This window comes from Aedes albopictus, chromosome 1, assembly GCF_035046485.1.
Source record: "Aedes albopictus strain Foshan chromosome 1, AalbF5, whole genome shotgun sequence".
Taxonomy (NCBI): Eukaryota; Metazoa; Arthropoda; class Insecta; order Diptera; family Culicidae; genus Aedes; species Aedes albopictus.
Genome location: NC_085136.1, coordinates 245,759,603 through 245,779,782, shown reverse-complemented (window position 1 = coordinate 245,779,782; position 20,180 = coordinate 245,759,603). Strand labels below are relative to the sequence as shown.

At 43.1% G+C, this 20,180-nt stretch overlaps 2 protein-coding genes across 6 annotated transcripts in view; both read right to left on the bottom strand.

Moving 5' to 3' along the window:
* Window positions 1-20,180, bottom strand: part of LOC115259784 (SKI family transcriptional corepressor 2-like) — an 833,559-nt gene that overhangs the window by 616,003 nt on the left and 197,376 nt on the right. The gene's annotated exons all lie outside the window — the stretch shown is intronic.
* Window positions 1,183-3,339, bottom strand: LOC134291413 (uncharacterized). Its single transcript, XM_062859136.1, has 4 exons — window positions 2,860-3,339; window positions 2,307-2,818; window positions 1,720-2,166; window positions 1,183-1,504 (listed from the first exon to the last, which is right to left on the bottom strand). The coding sequence occupies exons 1-4, from the start codon at window positions 3,337-3,339 to the stop codon at window positions 1,183-1,185; spliced, it is 1,761 nt and encodes a 586-aa protein (XP_062715120.1).

The window sequence follows — 20,180 nt, the reverse complement described above, 5'->3', positions numbered from 1 at the left end:
GATCGAACCAACTGGTTATCCGAGAGGCCAGAGAGATCTGCATAGCCTTTCTGAACATGTCAGGGTTAGCCTCAATGGCCGTCTTGATGGCTACTGTCGAAATACCGTCCGGACCCGGAGGCTTGTTCAACTTGAGCAACTTCGCTATTGAGCTCGGCGTTCGTCACCAGGGCACCTCGCTTTGGTCGGTTTGGCCATAGGGGACGAGGGCCCATGGTCTTGTATCATGACGCGAGAACAACGTTTCCACGATCTTCTGCAGCATCTCGGGGGAGCGTTCTGGGGGTGCTGACGCGCCCTTCGTTTTGACCATGACTACTCTGTAGCCGCCATCACCCCAAGGAGTCGTGTTGGCTGCCTGGCAGAGATTTTCGAAGCACGCCCACTTACGCACCTTTATCTCATTGTTCTGTGCCAGTTTAGCCGCCCTGTAGGCCTCACTTCGCCTTATTGGGTCGAGCTCTTTGCATCCTCCTTCTAGCTCTTAGGCAGTGTATGGACCTTGGACTGGACCGCCGGAGCACAGTTTATCGACGAGAAATTTAAAACACGAACCGATTACAAACTACTTAACGGAATTCAGCTTTATTGCGTCTTTTCTTAGCAAAGGATTGTACAGTTATGATGACGGTTGCTTTTTCACAAATTAAAACTTGTTCCGGCTCGTTCGTCTCGTCGGTCGGCGCGCAATCTGATAGGGTAAAAGCTCCCTTAGTGGAGGTAGTACCAATAGTGGTGGTAGTGGCAATTTAGCACTATTTCGACCAAAAAGCTTGCAAATGTCATTTTTAATAGATGTATCATACCCAATTAATAACATTAATTCAATTTTGTGTTCAGGATTTGGCGGAAAACCTATTTTAAATAATTATTTTCCTTAATTTTTTTGCTCCTTTGCACCTATAGTGGTGGTAGTGTTCCTATAGTGGTGGGTCCCATAAGAATTCAATGGGATGCACCATTATAGGAACCAATGTTAAATGTTACCTCCATAATAGGAACCATGTACCTATAGTTGGTGCAAGTGATTTATTAGCAAAAACTGAAATAAACAATGGTTTTTACATTTTTCCTAGCAAATTTAAGTGAAAAACTACCGATTAACGTTTTCAGACTTTTTTATTTTGTGGTATTATCAATTTTATTCAATTATTTTAGTACAAGGAGCTATTAATAGCACCACTATTGGTACCTTTGCCCTAGTTGCGCAAGGGTTAGCCAATACAGGTATGCTCGGCAGGGTTGGGAGGCGTTCATATGCGAACATCCACCCCCACCTTGAGGCACCAGTGTCTCAATCCGACGGTAGCACGCAGATCTTCTGTATGGGGCGGGAGTACTCCGCTTGACCACGCCGCATCGTAACTGTCCGGATGACTCCTGTCGAGTCCGGGTGTTGCGGGTGTTGCTTGACAATACGCGCCAACTCCCATTCTTGACCAGCACCAGCTGATCCTTCTCCACGTTGGCCTTGGTGGTACGCCACTTACTCCGAGGTTTCAGGCTGGACACATATTCATCGCGCCAACGATTCCAGATTTCGGTCGTGTGCTTGTGCAGAAGTTGTCATTTGTCCAAACGATTCATCGGAATGTGTCGAACGTCTGGCTCCGGGATGAGGTTGATTGGCTGTCCGACCAGGAAATGTCCTGGCGTCAACGCTTCGTAGCTGTCTGGGTTCGTCGAAGTGGTCGCGAATTAAGGCATGCTTCCACCTACGCTAAAACCGTTGAGAGATCTTCGTACGTTGCTGCTTCGGCGCCCAAGACCGCGACTAGATGTATCTGGGCGCTCTTCACCGCCGCCTCCCAAATGCCACCGCAATGAGGCGCTGAAGGCGGGTTGAACACCCACTTTATTCCCAAGTTGGAGAGAAATCGTCCTGCTGCTTCGTTGTGAGACTGTTTCGCACCTTGAATATCCTCCAAACAGTGGTCCTTTCCTACAAAGTTTGTACCACAATCGGACCATATCTCGTTCGGATGAGATCGCCTGGAGATGAACCGCTTCAGTGCACAGACGAAGGTGTTCGTCGAGAGATCACTGGCAACCTCCAAGTGCACAGCCTTTGTGGCCATGCACACAAATACCACGATGTAGCCCTTGGTCGTTTTCACCCCGCGGACGCAGGATGCATGAACCTTCAGTGAACCGACATAGTCCACGCTGACGTGTGTGAAAGCTCAAGTACCCGTCACCCGAGGCACAGGCAGGCTTCCCATGAGTTGTGTCGCTGTCTTTCCTTTGAGTCACATACATCGAGTACATTCTTGAACAGTAAGACGGGCAGCGGTCTGCAGTCCTACCACCTAGTACTATTGACTGTCGCTGCTAGTAGACTGGGGCCCGCATGGAGATTGCGCAGATGAATGTCTCGCAGAAGTAACTCGCTCACTTTGTAGTTGGCTGGAAGAATGACCGGGTGTTTGACGTCGTATGGGTACGCAGAATTTTGCAAGCGTCCACCCACACGCATCAGTTCCAGTTCCGGCTTGTATGCGGCGTACTGTGCAGCTCTGGCCAGTTGTATCTTGGCATCGTAGATTTCGTTCGGAGAAAGTCCAACGTTGAGATTCTCGTTGTCCACTTTGAGTGCCAACAAGAATCTATTGACGTACGCTAGTGTGCGCACGATGAGCATGTAGTTTGAATGCCGCTCCAATAGGCTTGTCTCGATGTCGTAGTTTGTTCTGATGATCGGTATCGCAGAGTGAAGTACCTTCAACCGAGGTAACTCCAGTAACTCTTCATCGTCGGCCTGCTCGACAGGGACTCGCTTCCAGAGTTCAGCTTCCGACGTCAATTCGTCTGGCCCACACTACGTTACCAGCTCGCTAGGTGTGAGACCGCGTGAAGCACAGTCTGCTGGGTTGTCCTCGCTTCGAACGTGATTCCAGCACTTCCAAGATTGCCGACGTACGATTGACCACGTACGTTTTCCATTTGTGGGGGTGAGCGGATAACCATTTGAGAACGATGCTGCTGTCTGTATATGTCCAAGGCTCCACTTCCAGATGGTTGAATGCTTGCATTATCGATTCCATCAGAGTTGACAGTAAAGCTGCTACGTTTGAGCTCTAACCTCGGTAGGGCTACTTGTTTGATTGGAGCCACCCTTGTCTTGGCGGCCAGAAGATTCACGACTATTTCTTCTGAGTCATTCCGCCCTCTAGTATACACCACCGCTGCGTACGCTTCAATGGCTGGGTATGCGGCACACTGGGTCCCATACGTCGCAGTGCACAACCGATAGTGCTTGATCGGTTGATCGTCCTGCTCAAGGAATACGATCCTCTGGAAATCACGATCCACTGGGTGTATTACCACCTGGCGATACATTTTTCTACGTCTGCCGAAAACGCTACCTGGTGCGTTCGGGAACGAAGAAACACCGAGAACAGATCCCGGTTGACGTTGGGTCCCGCCAGGAATCTCCCATTGAGGGACACTCCGCTTGACGACGCGCACGAGGCGTCGAAGACCACCATCAATTATTTAGGTCGTCGTGCTGTCGGCCTTGACCACGGCATGGTATGGAAGGTAGGAACACTTGCTAGTTTCCACGTTTGCTGGCACCACCTCCATGTGTCCTAGCGCCAGATACTCTCTGAGGATCTCCGTGTACTGCTTATGGAATTCCTTGTCCTGTCGAAAACGCCTTTCCATTGATCGCAATCGCTTGATGACTGGAGTGAGAGATTCACCCAGGCTTCAAATCGTCGAACGGAAGTCGGACGATGAAGCGCTCGTCTCCGTCTCGTGTGAGAGTCGACCTGAAGAGCTCGGCGACTGTTTGTTCAGAAGGAGTAAGCTGCTGCGGCTTCGGAACCTCCTCCTGCTCCCAAAACATTCGCAAGGTGCGGTTGACCTCCAGCTCTTTGTGCAGATTGACGATGGATGCGTTGGTATGAATTTTCGATCGTATTTTGCGCCACCGTTGTCCTTGACTGGCTTCAGAAGAGCAAGAAAGACAACTGCCTGCAGGCAGTTAAAGCACAATCTCGCTTTCTTAACTAGTTTACGTTTGGACTGTGTGTCCATCTTCTTAAAGTCATCGCACTGAAATAACGGATGCTCTTCGGAGCATTTCGCGCATTTTTCCCCTCCTGCAGCTGAGTGCAGGGTATACATCTTCTTCTCGCTCACTGCTTTCTTCACGTTTTCCTTCTTGATGGCTTCCGCTGTTGGCTTTTTCGCAAACGCCGTGCAAGTGTCCAGGGCGTCACACCGGTTATCCAGAAACTTCAGGAAATAGTCGAACGATGGATTCTCCTCTTCGATGATTCGCTGTGCCCAGAGTGACCGGATTTCCTTGTCGAGTTTTTCCAGAAGAAGATGGGTCTCGCGTGTTGAACTCTTCCCCAAGCGCGTTCAGTTCACGCACCCCTTCATTGGAAGTAGTGACGAGCTTCCGCAGGCTTTCCGATGTTCCGGAGGTGACCGCTGGCTGGTCCACGAATTCACGAACAAGAGCGAAGACCGTTTACTTATTCTTATATCAAACATTCGTAAGCGCCTCCCACGCTTCCAGGTAATTAGCTTCCGAGATGGGAAACGATCTCACTAGCTGCTTCGCGCTACCGTCAAGGAACGACACCAGATACTGCATCTTGAGTGAGCTGGGAAGATCGATCCGGTTGTGAATGGTGGTTTTGAAAATGTCCTTGAACGACCTCCAGCTCTTCCTGTCGCCGCTGAAAGTTGGCGTGTTGATCGACGGCAGTCGCACATTCACGAACGGTAGACGATTTGAACCGTAATCTTCCACTGCCGGATCCCGAGTGCCTTGCGATTGATGGATGTTCGATATTTGTTGGCCCTCCAACAAAGAACGCTGGGCATTCAGGAGCATCTTCATCGCCTCTCGCAAATCGTTGTTCATGATCGTTCTTCCACTAGTAAAACTGGATGAGGAAGCAACTTCGTCCGGATTGTTGTCCGCGATGTATTTCTCCAGAATGTCCTCGAAACTATGCACCACTATACTCCTCACGGAAATTGTCCACAGAGGCAATCGCTTCCGGGTCATCCAGGCTCTCTTCGATGCTTGACTGTGTTCTCCGGAAGTTTCCAGCAAGTTCCCGAAGCTGGTCGAGCCTTTCCGTTGCCTCACTGCAGGACGCCTTCCGTTCAGTGAGTTTCCCGGCTGCTGCAAGCTCCCCGTCCACTTGCATCGTATGTGCGTTGCGAATTTTCACAAGTTTCTCCATTCCCGGATCGCGAAACTATCCGACGACGAAGGACCAATGTATGGACCTTGGACAGGACCGGCGGAACACAGTTTATCGACGAGAAAAAAAAAACCCCGAACCGATTACAAACTACTTAACGGAATTCAACTTTATTGCGTCTTTTCTTAGCAAAGGATTATGTATGTTATTATTAGGGTTGCATTTTCACAAATTCAAACTTGTTCTGACTCGTTCGTCTCGTCGGTCGGCGCGCAATTTGACAGTTGCGCAAGGTGTTTGCCAATGCAGGTATGCTCGGCAAAGTTGGACGGCATTCATACGCGAACAGGCAGGATGCGCGGAGTTTTGCGATTTTTGGACACCACCAGTTTCCGGTTTGCGTCAATTTCTGGGTAGCGATCGCCTTAGCATTGCGGCATCACATGCACGGCTAAGGGTTTCGACTAGATCAACACTGAATAGGTGTTACCCTCCATAAGGAATTGCTCCCCAAATGCGTGACGTCTGCCATCCCCGATGACGATCGAAGACCTTCAGCTGCTGGACTTCTGCAAGCACTCAAAGCGACGCGTGTTAGCATCCAGAAGATGTTAGGTCGGAAAGTCGGAAGGACACGATGGGCAGGGCATTTTGCAAGATAACAACCCTACAAAGTTGGTGTACGCCACAGATCTGGTTGGTACAAGAAGGTGAGATGGGCCCAGCGGGCAAGATGGGTGGACCAAGTAGAACGTGATCTGGTGCTCATCGAGAGAGGATGGAGAGCGGCTTCTACAAACCGAGTATTGTGAAGTTATTCTACATATTATTAATTTAGTGTTAACTTGAAGGTAATGTGCAAACAAATTTGAAAATTAACATCTCTGTATGTTTATTTCAAATAACAAAGATTATTATGCCAGATGTTATCATAAAACCAATTGCATTCTAGATTCGCAGCAAGTGACATATATATTATTGTGTATATAACTTTAATCTGAATTGGATTATATTTCTCTTACAGTAAATTTTATGTGATTCACATAATGAACTCAAGTTAAATGATTTCGACATGAATGTGATATGATAGTTTACTTTACATATATGATAGCATTAAGCGGTTGACTAAACATTTCCCTTATCACTCGGAGAATATCGATTTTCATAAGCATGCTTTGCTCTTGCAGTTGCCTACCCAAAGGCGTTTGGTTTTGAATTTGTAAACTCTCTTGCTTCGCACGATCTTCATCATGTCCGTCCATGTCTCGCTCACAGTTCTGTTCCAAACGAAAGGAAAAGTTTTGCATTGCTCTCGCGCGCGGTCGGTTCGATGCGCGCCAGACTTGGAGACCCAGTTTGAGTCTAATGCCTGGTTTACATGGGTCAACTGAAACGAGCATTTCACTTGCCAACTTCTCAAATATATTCATTCGAAACGAATGATGTGTTTAGACTCAGCAAACGACTCGAACGGCCACTTGCATGCTCTTGAATGCATTTCAGTTGAAGCAAGTGTTTACATTGATCAATTCGCGCGGTGCGTAAGCAAACTGAATTGAATTCAGCTCATCTGACAGATAACTTGAATTCAACTCACATGAATCGCGGGTTCAGACGGGGCAAGTGAGATGATTACGTTTGACTTGAACGGAAAAGTTCAACATGTTCAACTTTCGTTCAAGTCAAGTCAGTTGCTGAAGTGAGATGAACGGTGGTGTTTACACGTTCAATTCACATTCAATTGGGCGTTTTCAACTGACTGGAATCAAGTCACTTGCACCGTCTAAACCAGGCATAACCTGATCTACCCGATCTACCGCTATCCTCTTTCTAAAACTAGCCAGACTAGTTTTCGGTTTGTGCTAGGCTTGGTGAGCTGAAGACGGTGACGGCGGGTGGCGACGTCGAGCTCAAGTTCATGGTCTCTTCAATGAGTATATTGAAGCACTTGCACGGATTTTTTCTGCACACTTGTGGTATGCCTCATCCCCTCCTTAATACCCCTCCACAGTATGATGCACGATTTTTACGGACAACATGTAATCGTGGGTACAACACCTGGTAAAGTAGATATAGATGGAAGAGCAAAGCAGAAAAAAAACAAAAAAATATTACGGCAAATATTGTTTCAAGCCGGCTAGACAGTGAACCGACTGACTGCTTAAGTTCAGTCGGACACATGCGAACATGTGTTAAGCAAGGTTAGGAAAATGGCACGTGCGGTGTTGTCGGTTTTGTTTTGATCGAAACATTCTCACGCAGCGTAGAAAGATTTTTTTTTCGGTTCTCTGTTAATGAATGCCGACGGAGTTTCGTCAGAATCGATCGCGTTGGATGATTAGTGTAAGGCGTAAGCGAAAAGCAAAGCATTTTTTGTTTTTCTTCTAAATCATGGGAGGATAATATGCTCAACAGACGCTTGAACGGAAAAGTCCAGGTAGTGTGGGATTAAGGACCGTGTTCTACAGCAAAAGTGAAAGCCTGGACTAGTCTTTTCTCGACCCGCTAAAGAACATTCCCATGGCCGCCAAACCTTTCATCTCTCCGGAATCACCAAGAAGGCGTTGTTACTTTAGAGAGGGAGTAGTGCACATCGCACCCTCAAGTTTAGCTGCGTAGTCTGCAGCAACGTACATCGATGACTCGCTTTGGGAAGTCCACCATGCTGGCGCTTAGCCAGTTTCCCGAATGGTCCTTACTACTGCCTTTGTCCTCAGAAGGCAGGTAGGACCAACACCACGCCTGTTTCCAATTACACAGCAAGTATCAAGAACTGATACCTCGTGCATAGCGATTTGGCCTTCCCGCAAGCAAGGCCCTATCAATCTTCACATGTGCACATAAGGACGTGCCTGTGGTGAATAGAATGGAATATAAAAGATTTATTTACTCGAATGGTTAAATTGCTTTGGTTTTACCTATATTACGTTAGGCGTGTATGTATGACAGTTCAAAAAAAGAGACGGGAAAAAGCAGAAAAAAAACAAAGACAACGTAATGCTCGGGAAAACTTGAGTCAGTTTCTTGACTACTTTCGCGATGAACGGTCGTGGTTGAATTCGGTTTCAATTAATTCAGTGTGTGTTTTGAGAAGATAAAGTCATTCGGAATACGACATGGTGCGGTCGGTAGTCAACTAAAGTGTCAAAATTTGCCCCGGTTGGGAGAGAGTGTTCTCCCGCCGGATCAGCGGGAAAGGAAGTGTAACTTCCACCGGTTGGGAGAGAGAGTTCTCCCGCCGGGTCAACGGGAAAGGAAGTGTAACTTCCGCCGGTAGGGAGAGAGTTCTCCCACCGGTTCAACGAAAATGGAAGTGTAACTTCCACCGGTTGGGAGAGAGAGTTCTCCCACCGGATCAACGGAAAGGAAGTGTAACATCCGCCGGTTGGGAGAGAGAGTTCTCCCACCGGATCAACGGAAAGGAAGTGTAACTTCCACCGGTTGGAAGAGAGAGTTCTCCCACCGGTTCAACGAAAATGGAAGTGTAACTTCCACCGGTTGGGAGAGAGAGTTCTCCCACCGGATCAACGGAAAGGAAGTGTAACTTCCACCGGTTGGGAGAGAGAGTTCTCCCACCGGTTCAACGAAAATGGAAGTGTAACTTCCACCGGTTGGGAGAGAGAGTTCTCCCACCGGATCAACGGAAAGGAAGTGTAACATCCGCCGGTTGGGAGAGAGAGTTCTCCCACCGGATCAACGGAAAGGAAGTGTAACTTCCACCGGTTGGAAGAGAGAGTTCTCCCACCGGATCAACGGAAAGGAAGTGTAACTTCCACCGGTTAGGAGAGAGAGTTCTCCCACCGGTTCAACGAAAATGGAAGTGTAACTTCCACCGGTTGGGAGAGAGAGTTCTCCCGCCGGATCAACGGGAAAGGAAGTATAACTTCCACCGGTTGGGAGAGAGAGTTCTCCCGCCGGGTCAACGAGAAAGGAAGTGTAACTTCCGCCGGTAGGGAGAGAGAGTTCTCCCGCCGGATCGACGGGAAAGGAAGTGTAACTTCCACCGGTTGGGAGAGAGAGAGTTCTCCCGCCGGATCAACGGGAAAGGAAACGTAACTTCCGCCGGTAGGGAGAGAGAGATCTGTAGGGTCTGGATCAGTGACGCACTAACACAAGAGCACGGAGAGAGGCGAGACTACCTGACGAGGGGAGGGCTTTCGCTAGGGGAGTGCGCGAGAAGACGTGTTTGGTGGCAGCTGCGATAAGGAAGCGGAGAATCCGGATTCTGGCGATTACCTGGACCAGAAGACGTAGTAGCGGAAACGATCCGAAATGCGGTCATCGGCGGATACTACAATTGGCGACGAGGATGAAAAACCGTGAGTAAATAAAACGAATCAAACTTATTATTTGAAAGAAAAGCTAATGAAAACAAAAAAAACGATGAGGGAGAGGTGCTGAGTGACGTCTTGCTGAATGCCCTACTGCAATTGAAAACAGGCTCGGATAAGGGCAGTCGTGACACATTAGAGGGTTTCGCTGATGTTGTATGGATGATAATTCACTGATTGTATGTCGAACAATTTGTTGTTTTTTTGGTTTCATAATGAATTGATTGGATAGCGTCTGAGACTGATAACAGTATATACAAAATGTAAGAATAACTGTTTGTCTGTGGTTTTCCTATAATTTTAAAACGAAGCTTGACCAAACCTCGAACCAGAGCTTTGTGTACGTGGTAAAAAAAAGGGGCAACTGATTCGAGCATTGCAAGTTTTGAGATTGTGGAATAAGCACTTTTGACCTGTTTTGGAAGTTATATAGAATGGTCTTTAACACAATGGATAGGGTATTGTTAATTTAGAAAACTATGAAATCCGTAGTTGGTGTTGAATTGAAGCTGTCAACTAGACCAGACATAAAAAAACTCAACAGGTTAGAAAGAGTAAACTAATTTAATTAAATGGGAGCGACAGCCGAAAAAATGTATGTATGTGCAACTAAATAAACTTTCGTTAAGTATCGTCATCAGTGCTTAATCTACAGATTTTTGAATTTATTAGTGTTTTCTGATTTGGAAATCACAAGGGGAATCAGTAGATTGGTTTATGAATCAATTGAAGTATGTCGATTTGGGAATCGACCTTAGCTGTTGATCAGTTGATTGGTTTGACAATAAAAGTATGTCGATTTGGGAATCGACCTGAGTTAGCTGATTCGGGAATCAGTTGATTGGTTTGACAATCAATCAAAATGTGTCGATTTGGGAATCGACCTGAGTTAGCTGATTCGGGAATCAGTTGATTGGTTTGACAATCAATCAAAATATGTCGATTTGGGAATCGACCTGACTTAGCTGATTCGGGAATCAGAAGATTGATTTGACAATCAATCAAAGTATGTCGATTCGGGAATCGACTTGAGTTTGCTGATTTGGGAATCAGTAGATTCGTATGACAACCAATCAAAGTATGCCGATTTGGGAATCGACTTGAGTTTGCTGATTTAGGAATCAGTATATTCGTTTGAGAACCAATCAAAATATGTCGATTTGGGAATCGAAAAGTATATTCGTTTGACAATCAATCAAAGTATGTCGATTCGGGAATCGACCTGAGTTAGCTGATTCGGGAATCATTTGATTGGTTTGACAATCAATCAAAATATGTCGATTTGGGAATCGACTTGAGTTTGCTGATTTGGGAATCAGTATATTCGTTTGAGAACCAATCAAAATATGTCGATTTGGGAATCGACCCTAGTTAGCTGATTTGGGAATCAGTTGATTGGTTTGACAATCAATCAAAGTATGTCGATTTGGGAATTGACCTGAGTTAGCTGATTCGGGAATCAGTAGATTGATTTGACAATCAATCAAAATATGTCGATTTGGGAATCGACCTGAGTTAGCTGATTCGGGAATCAGTAGATTGATTTGACAATCAATCAAAGTATGTCGATTCGGGAATCGACTTGAGTTTGCTGATTCGGGAATCAGTTGATTGGTTTGACAATCAATCAAAATATGTCGATTTGGGAATCGACTTGAGTTTGCTGATTTGGGAGTCAGTATATTCGTTTGAGAACCAATCAAAATATGTCGATTTGGGAATCGACCTGAGTTAGCTGATTTGGGAATCAGTTGATTGGTTTAACAATCAATCAAAATATGTCGATTTGGTAATTGACCTGAGTTAGCTGATTCGGGAATCAGTAGATTGATTTGACAATCAAAATATGTCGATTTGGGAATCGACCTGACTTAGCTGATTTGGGAATTGGTTGGACAATCAATCAAAATATGTCGATTTGGGAATCTGCCTGAGTTTGCTGGTTTGAGAATCTGTAGATTGGTTTGACAATCAATCAAAGTATGTCGATTTGGGAAACGACCTGAGTTTGCTGATTTGGGAATCTGTTGATTGGTTTGACAATCATTCAAAATATGTCGATTTGGGAATCGACCTGGCTTAGCTGATTTGGGAATTGGTTGGACAATCAATCAAAATATGTCGATTTGGGAATCGACTTGAGTTTGCTGATTTGGGAATCAGTAGATTCGTTTGACAATCAATCAAAGTATGTCGATTTGGGAAACGACCTGAGTTTGCTGATTTGGGAATCTGTTGATTGGTTTGACAATCATTCAAAATATGTCGATTTGGAAATCGACCTGACTTAGCTGATTTGGGAATTGGTTGAACAATCAATCAAAATATGTCGATTTGGGAATCGATCTGAGTTAGCTGATGTGGGAATCAGTTGAATGGTTTGACATTCAATCAAAATATGTCGATTTGGGAATCGACCTGAGTTAGCTGATTTGGGAATCAGTTTATTGGTTTGACAATCAATCAAAGTATGTCGATTTGGGAATCGACCTGAGTTTACTGAGTTGGGAATCAGTTGATCAAAATATATCAATTTGGAATCGACCTTAGTTGCTGATTATGAAATCAGTTGATTAATTTGAGAACCAATCGAAGTATGTCGATTTGTGAATCGAAGGTTGATTTGGGATTTAGTTCAACTATTTGAGATTCCATAGGGTAGTGTTGATTTGGGAGTCGTTGAGGCATAGACAGGATTGAAATAATTTGGAATCCGTGAGCCAATTGAAAACAAAATCAAGTGTGTAAAAGTCCATTAAAATATTATACTGCTTTGGAAACCAGTTAGTGGATTTGAGAACCAGTAAATGCATGATACGATTAAATTGAATTAGGCTAGGAACCACTGATTTAATTATTTCTGTTAGCCGATTTAAGAAGAACTGACTAGTATGTATGCTTTATTGGTTCGATAAGCAAATATGGAGTTACAACCAAGATGAATAAGAAAAATAGAAGTAGTACGTAGTTCAAGTATAAGATGATCAACTTCACCAATGGATTTAAGCAATAGTCAACCGATAAAAAAATGAATGTAAGAGTACTTCAAGGGCTTTTAATTGGTGTATCGGTTAATCAATTAGTCCTTGGTTTACTGGATGAGAAGTTAGATTTTTTTTAATATAAGGATAAATTTAACAATTTGATTTGGTGATCGATGTCTAATGGTTTATAATTCAACTAATTGGATAAGACTAATGGAGTTATTTGGATCCGAACATCGATTGGTTTGTTGATACTCCAACTGCATCTGGTTCGATAATTTATGGATGGAGACAATGGAACAATAAGTTAACAAATATAGCATAGAAATATGGTTTTAACCTGGTTTTACCTGGAAAAAACGTAGAAAAAGCTAAATGGTGAAGATAGTTCACCAGCAACAAATGACTGTTCGGGAGGTTGTATTTCTGATATTCAGATAGCACGTTTGTTATTATTGTAAACTAAGTTTAAGTTAACTGTTGATACGTTTTTTTAATATGTTAGTTTTTGAGATTATGAGGTGTACAGTTGTAGATTTGTGAAGTTTTCTTAGATATATTTCTAGGATAGAGATAAGCTAAACGAGCATGGCAGTTGAGAGAGCCTGGGAAATAAATGTAAACTGCTATTCAGCGAACTACAGTTGACGTTCGATAACTGCAACATGTTTAAGTTTTACTTAGCGAACGGTGCAGTAACTGCAACGTCTGACAGACGTCAACTTTCAATATATTAAAGTTAAACTAACGTTCAATTCACCAGGCTGTTGATTTGGGATAACTTGGGCACATCATTATGACGGATAGTGGTGCGATAACTGCAAATTTGTTGCACTTAACAGACTTGAAGTTAAAAAGCATTGCAGTTGAACTGTTTACACATACCAAACGTCTACTGTAGTCGGAGAGCTTAAAAAATACTCTGCATGAAAGGGCAGCTTAGGTAAACCTGCAATAGAAATAAACTTTGATTTTAACAGTTTTTCTACATTTGAAATTTCACGGAGACAGCATTTTTTCGATATTTTTTTCTCAATATGCTGTTTATAAGTTTACATTTTTAACGCGCTACAGTGCCGTGCCATTAAAAAAAGTATATTAAAAAAATTAAAAATCATGTGGAAGGAGGGGAAGTATCATACTTATTGGGGTATGTCATACACAAGCCCAATCATTAGGAATTTCCGGATAATATAAGATAGGAACATGCACATAATCATTGCCTATGGAAGTAGGTATTCGTCATACGATAAGATGCTCGGTAGAATGAATTGAGATAGAAAGACTGCACTCAATTATGAGGTATTTTATGACATCAGGGATGATAACAATATTCTTCGGCAAGTTGTATGGCGTAGCCTCCTGTTGAATTTTCATTCATAGAATGTACGACCAGCTGATACGAATCGGCTCGTAAAATGAAGTATTATAATATTCATATTTTTCTTGTTTTAGAAGAAAGGTGGGATGTAGGGTCTGGATCAGTGACGCACTAACACAAGAGCACGGAGAGAGGCGAGACTACCTGACGAGGGGAGGGCTTTCGCTAGGGGAGTGCGCGAGAAGACGTGTTTGGTGGCAGCTGCGATAAGGAAGCGGAGAATCCGGATTCTGGCGATTACCTGGACCAGAAGACGTAGTAGCGGAAACGATCCGAAATGCGGTCATCGGCGGATACTACAAGTTCACCCGCCGAATCAACGGGAATGGAAGTGTAACTTCCGCCGGTTGGGAGAGAGAGTTCTCCCTCCGGTTCAACGGTAAGGAAGTGTAACTTCCACCGGTTGGGAGAGAGAGTTCTCCCGCCGGATCAACGGGAAAGGAAGTGTAACTTCTGCCGGTTGGGAGAAATAGTTCTCCCACCGGTTCAGCGGAAACGGAAGCAAGTGTGAGAACTTTGGTAGAAAGAGTAAACAAAAGAATTGGACTTGAATTTGATTTGGATTGGATATGGATTGAATTTGGAATTGGTTTGAATTGATTTTAGATTGAACTAGATTGGATTAAAATTGGGCTTGGATTGATTTGAATTGGATTAGATATTGATTCTATTTGGATTTCGATTGGATTGGATTTGGATTTGGATTTGGATTGGATTGGATTTGGATTTGGATTGGTTTTGGATTGGGTTTGAATTAGATTTGGATTGGATTTGGATAAGATTTAGATTAGATTTGGATTGGATTTGGATTGGATTTGGATTGGATTTGGATTGGATTTGGATTGGATTTGGATTGGATTTGGATTGGATTTGGATTGGATTTGGATTGGATTTGGATTGGATTTGGATTGGATTTGGATTGGATTTGGATTGGATTTGGATTGGATTTGGATTGGATTTGGATTGGATTTGGATTGGATTTGGATTGGATTTGGATTGGATTTGGATTGGATTTGGATTGGATTTGGATTGGATTTGGATTGGATTTGGATTGGATTTGGATTGGATTTGGATTGGATTTGGATTGGATTTGGATTGGATTTGGATTGGATTTGGATTGGATTTGGATTGGATTTGGATTGGATTTGGATTGGATTTGGATTGGATTTGGATTGGATTTGGATTGGATTTGGATTGGATTTGGATTGGATTTGGATTGGATTTGGATTGGATTTGGATTGGATTTGGATTGGATTTGGATTGGATTTGGATTGGATTTGGATTGGATTTGGATTGGATTTGGATTGGATTTGGATTGGATTTGGATTGGATTTGGATTGGATTTGGATTGGATTTGGATTGGATTTGGATTGGATTTGGATTGGATTTGGATTGGATTTGGCTTGGATTTGGATTGGATTGAATTGGATTGGACTTGATTTGGATTGGACTTGAATTGGATTTGGATTGGATTTGGATTGGATTTGGATTGGAGTGGACTTGAATTGGATTTGGATTGGATTTGTATAGGATTTGGATTGGATTTGGATTGGATTGGATTTGGATTGGATTTGGATTGGATTTGATTGGATTTGGATTGGATTTGGATTGGATTTGGATTGGATTTGGATTGGATTTGGATTGGATTTGGATTGGATTTGGATTGGATTTGAATTGGATTTGGATTGGATTTGGATTGGATTTGGATTGGATTTGGATTGGATTTGGATTGGATTTGGATTGGATTTGGATTGGATTTGGATTGGATTTGGATTTGGATTGGATTTGGATTGGATTTGGATTGGATTTGGATTGGATTTGGATTGGATTTGGATTGGATATGGATTGGATTTGGATTGGATTTGGATTGGATTTGGATTGTATTTGGATTGTATTTGGATTGGATTTGGATTGGATTTGGATTGGATTGGATTGGATTGGGCTTGATTTGGATTGAACTTAAATTGGATTTGGATTGGATTTGGATAGGATTTGGAATGGATTTGGATTGGATTTGGATTGGATCTGATTTGGATTGGATTTAGATTGGATTTGGATTGGATTTGGATTGGATTTGGATTGGATTGAACTGGATTGGACTTGATTTGGGTTGGACATGAATTGGATTTGGATTGGATTGATTTGGATTCGACTTAAATTGGATTTGGATTGGATTTGGATTGGATTTGGATTGGATTTGGATTGGATTTGGATTGGATTTGGATTGGATTTGGATTGGATTTGGATTGGATTTGGATCGGATTTGGATTGGATTTGGATTGGATTTGGATTGGATTGGAATTGGAGCGGACCTGGTGTGATGGTTTGATGGTTTTGACTGGTGTGATGGTGTGATGGTTTTGACTATCACGCCGAGGACCTGCGATCGAATCCCACTCCCGACAAACTCACAAAATGTGGGTTCTTCCTTCGGAAGGGAAGTAAAGCGTGGGTCCCGAGATAAACTAGCCTAGGATTAAAAATCTCGTTAATACAGATCAAAAAAAAAAAATGGCAAAACTCGTGTGTCATGCTTCGAGCCTGCGTACTGGTTCTGTTGGGAATCTGAATAAGAAATATAATTGGATTTTGATTGTATTTAAATTAAATTTGGATTGGTTTGGATTTGGATTGGATTTTGATTGGATTTGGGATTAGCAGTGTTGTTGAGTTCCGAGAGAATCAGTGAGATAAACTGATATTTTCTCTCTGTTTGAAACAACCGCTTCGATCGGTGTGTTGGTACAGCCTACATGGCCTACATACACTGCCACTCGGGAAATGAACAAGTTTACACGTTTAATGGCTAAGTTCATTCAGCCGCACCAACCGAATGGACAGTCGGGCAGCAAGGCCGTGATTCTCTCACGCATTGATCGAAGTCGGTTGTAAACATTGCGGTGCTCAATCACTTGGCGATAATTTGCGCAGAAGATTGCTGAATGCGTTCATTTTGATCGAATCAGTTTCTTCCAAAAGTTCTTGTTGATGTAGCATTAGGCAGCATTTTTTCACGTTTCTTCCTGTTGCACCCAAAGCACTCTATTTCTGCATTAGTGTAGGTGTAACCAGTTGGATTTCCAATAATGTAATAAAAGGCGTGAAAAATGTTCGTTTAAATAAGAGAATTTCACTGCATGTTCATACAAGTCCACCATTTGTCCTCTAATTGTCCTCTTATATATCAGCAGGGGAAGGCCCCAAAAGTCCCTGGAAACCACTCGAATCCCGAATGCGTCCCAAAAGCCAAATACTAAATCATAAATTAGTACACTTTTCCACACGAACGAATCAAGCGTTTTCCATTTACAATCAGGATAATTGACTGGCCTCTGATCATTAAATTTACACCAACCCAAGCAGCAGTCAGGGTTCTCCGACGACTGACGACCGGCGCATACCTTATAATTTAATTGCCCCAGCTAGCTAGCATATGTTCTGGTTTCGTCATCATTGATGACTTCAAACCCACATAGACCCAACCGTTACCCGATGTGGGTCCAGCAGGGGCCCAGCATTCGTTAAAAATTGACCCGACTTCCGATAATGTTTCAGTGTGGCGGAATGTTGGTGCTCCGTGCTTAGCTAGTCATTTAAGTGACATTTTTTTTTTCAAATGGCAAGGAATCGCTTCCTGTTAGATGGTTGCTCTGGCTGACTGAAATCGTTTTAAGGGGCTGTCCATAAACCACGTGGTCATTTTTTTGGGACTTTTCAACCCCCCCCCCCTCATGACCACGTGGTTTATGGACAGCCCCTAAGATGACTAGAAGCAAACATAAGTGAAACGATTTGTCGGTTACTGTTCAAATGACTTACTGCAATACTAACTTCATGCAATACTAAGGGGTATCGCTAAAGAAAATAAAATATTTTGTTCCTTCAGCATATTCGTAGTTACACGGTACTGTGTCAAAATTTGAGTTGAATTCATCAAAGCAAACCATTGTTGACAATTTTGATTAAAAATCGGCGTCTGTCTGATCAATTATGAGATACAGTGTGTATTTCCAGTTGATTAATGTTTTTATTCTGAAAATCGGTCGACAAATAGCTGCAAACTGAGCTTCCGAAAATTATCAGACTGCGATAGAAATTGATTCGATCAAGACACAAAACATGAAAGGCGCAATCGGATCGGAAAGTGATAATGAACTACCGATTGGCAGAGACGATTCTATCAGTTCATAACAAATACATGCGATGATGAACACTTGTTTAAATGACAGCAGTACAAGATCACTCAGTATTCATTCAGATTTTGAGTTACTGTGCCAGTTTTCAAACGTATAGACGAGTGCACCGATGAACTGAATTCATCGCGGTCCGAGAATTTTGACACTAGAGCGGGGCCGTTCCAATCAGAATTGGACGATTCTGATTGGAACAGACCCCGCTCTAGTGTCAAAATTCTCGGACCGCGATGAATTTGGTTCATCGGTGGATAAGTCCATAGGTGATGCCAGGCCCTTTGCTGTGGGTGTTGATTGAGTGGGGAAAGAGTGGTTACTGATCGGGTTTTGAACTGAGTGAAAACATCCTTGGGGATTAGATTTGGATTGGATTTCGATTGGACTTGAATTGGTTTTGGATTAGATTTGGTTTGGGGGGATTAGATTGGGTTTTGACTGGATTTAGATTTTTTTTGGGTTTTATTGGATAAGGAGAGAATTTTGATTTAACTTATATGAATCATTTTGAATATTATTGAATGATGGTAAATGCTTTTAATCTATTGATCTAATGTATTGATGGATTGATATGAATGATTTTTTGAAACTTTTTTAATAGGTACTAACCAATCAGTTGTTTTTGTTACAAATATCCACATAGAGTAGAAAAGAAGGCGAATGTGGTGAATAGAATGGAATATAAAAGATTTATTTACTCGAATGGTTAAATCGCTTTGGTTTTACCTATATTACGTTAGGCGTGTATGTATGACAGTTCAAAAAAAGAGACGGGAAAAAGCAGAAAAAAAACAAAGACAACGTAATAAGGCAATCCATGACGACTTTTCGCGATGGGGGTGACATCCAAAAGTGTAAACACAGTGTGAATACAACTTAACAAAGTTTCGTCAAGTGTCGTTGGTGCTTAACAAATTCCTTTGTGTTCAACTGTCACCCCGATCATCGGATGTCAAAAATACATGGTAAACAGAAAAAATCAGCTGATCGCATCTGTCTCATGGATTGCCTTATGCTCGGGAAAACTTGAGTCAGTTTCTTGACTACTTTCGCGATGAACGGTCGTGGTTGAATTCGGTTTCAATTAATTCAGTGTGTGTTTTGAGTTTAAGATAAAGTCATTCGGAATACGACAGTGCCAACATAGGGCCTCCACCTACCCCGTAGACTTCTAGCGTAATGGGCGTATTTTTTTTTTGTTTTTATTTTTGTGTATTTTAACTTATGCTAATTCTACACTAATGGGCGTAATGTCGTCGGCAAAGCAGACAATCTCCACTTCCATTGAAAATTCTAACCTCAACACCTCGTCGTAGTTAACATTCCATAACACCGGTCCCAGGATGGAACCTTGCGGGACTCCTGGGGTTATGTGAAAGCACTTCCGACCCACCTCTGTGTCGTAAACTATAGGTATTCCTCCAGAGATTCGTATAGAAACTTCTTCTGCTGTTATTCTTCTTCTTGGCGTAACGTCCAACTGAGACAAAGCCTGCTCCTCAGCTTAGTGTTCTATGAGCACAACCACAGTTATCAACTGAAAGCTTCCTGTGCCAATGACCTTGTACTTATTTTGCTTTATGTCTCTACGTTCCCATTGGAACTTAGCATGCCTCTCTTCAACTTAGTGTTGTTTGAGCATTTCCACTGTTATTAACTGAAGGCTTTCTTTGTCAGCCATTATATGAATTGTGAGGCAAGCACTATGCCCAGTCGAGAAAATGCTCCCGACCGGAACGGGAATCGAACCCGACGTCTCCGGATTGGCGATCCAACCTAACCGCCTAATCCGCCTTAACCACTAGGCTAACTGGAGATCCCTGAATGATCATTTGATATGTGTATAACGTGTGGCAGGCATGAAGATACTCTTTGCCAAGATAACCAAGGGAATTTCCTTTACGAAAAGTTCATGGGCCGACTGGGAATCGATGGATATGCTGAATACCCGCGCCCTTACAGCTGTGGCTATAGGGGCTCTGGGATACCTTTAGGATATCTCAAGGAATTTGTCTATGCAATCACTTGGAACTTCACCACAACTTAGGATTCCCCAAAAAGTTCCTTCTGGAATTCCTCTATGTTACCTCGCACTGCTTGGTTATCTTTTGGAATTCGAAGAG

What these genes read in the sequence shown, in the direction of transcription:
- LOC134291413 (XM_062859136.1), bottom strand. Translation starts at nt 3,339, where the DNA reads ATGTATCGCCAGGTGGTAATACACCCAGTGGATCGTGATTTCCAGAGG. An exon ending in CGAGGACAACCCAGCAGACT is followed by an intron (nt 2,819 to 2,859) that starts GTGCTTCACGCG and finishes CTGGTAACGTAG; the next exon opens with TGTGGGCCAGACGAATTGAC. An exon ending in ACAGTCAATAGTACTAGGTG is followed by an intron (nt 2,167 to 2,306) that starts GTAGGACTGCAG and finishes CACACACGTCAG; the next exon opens with CGTGGACTATGTCGGTTCAC.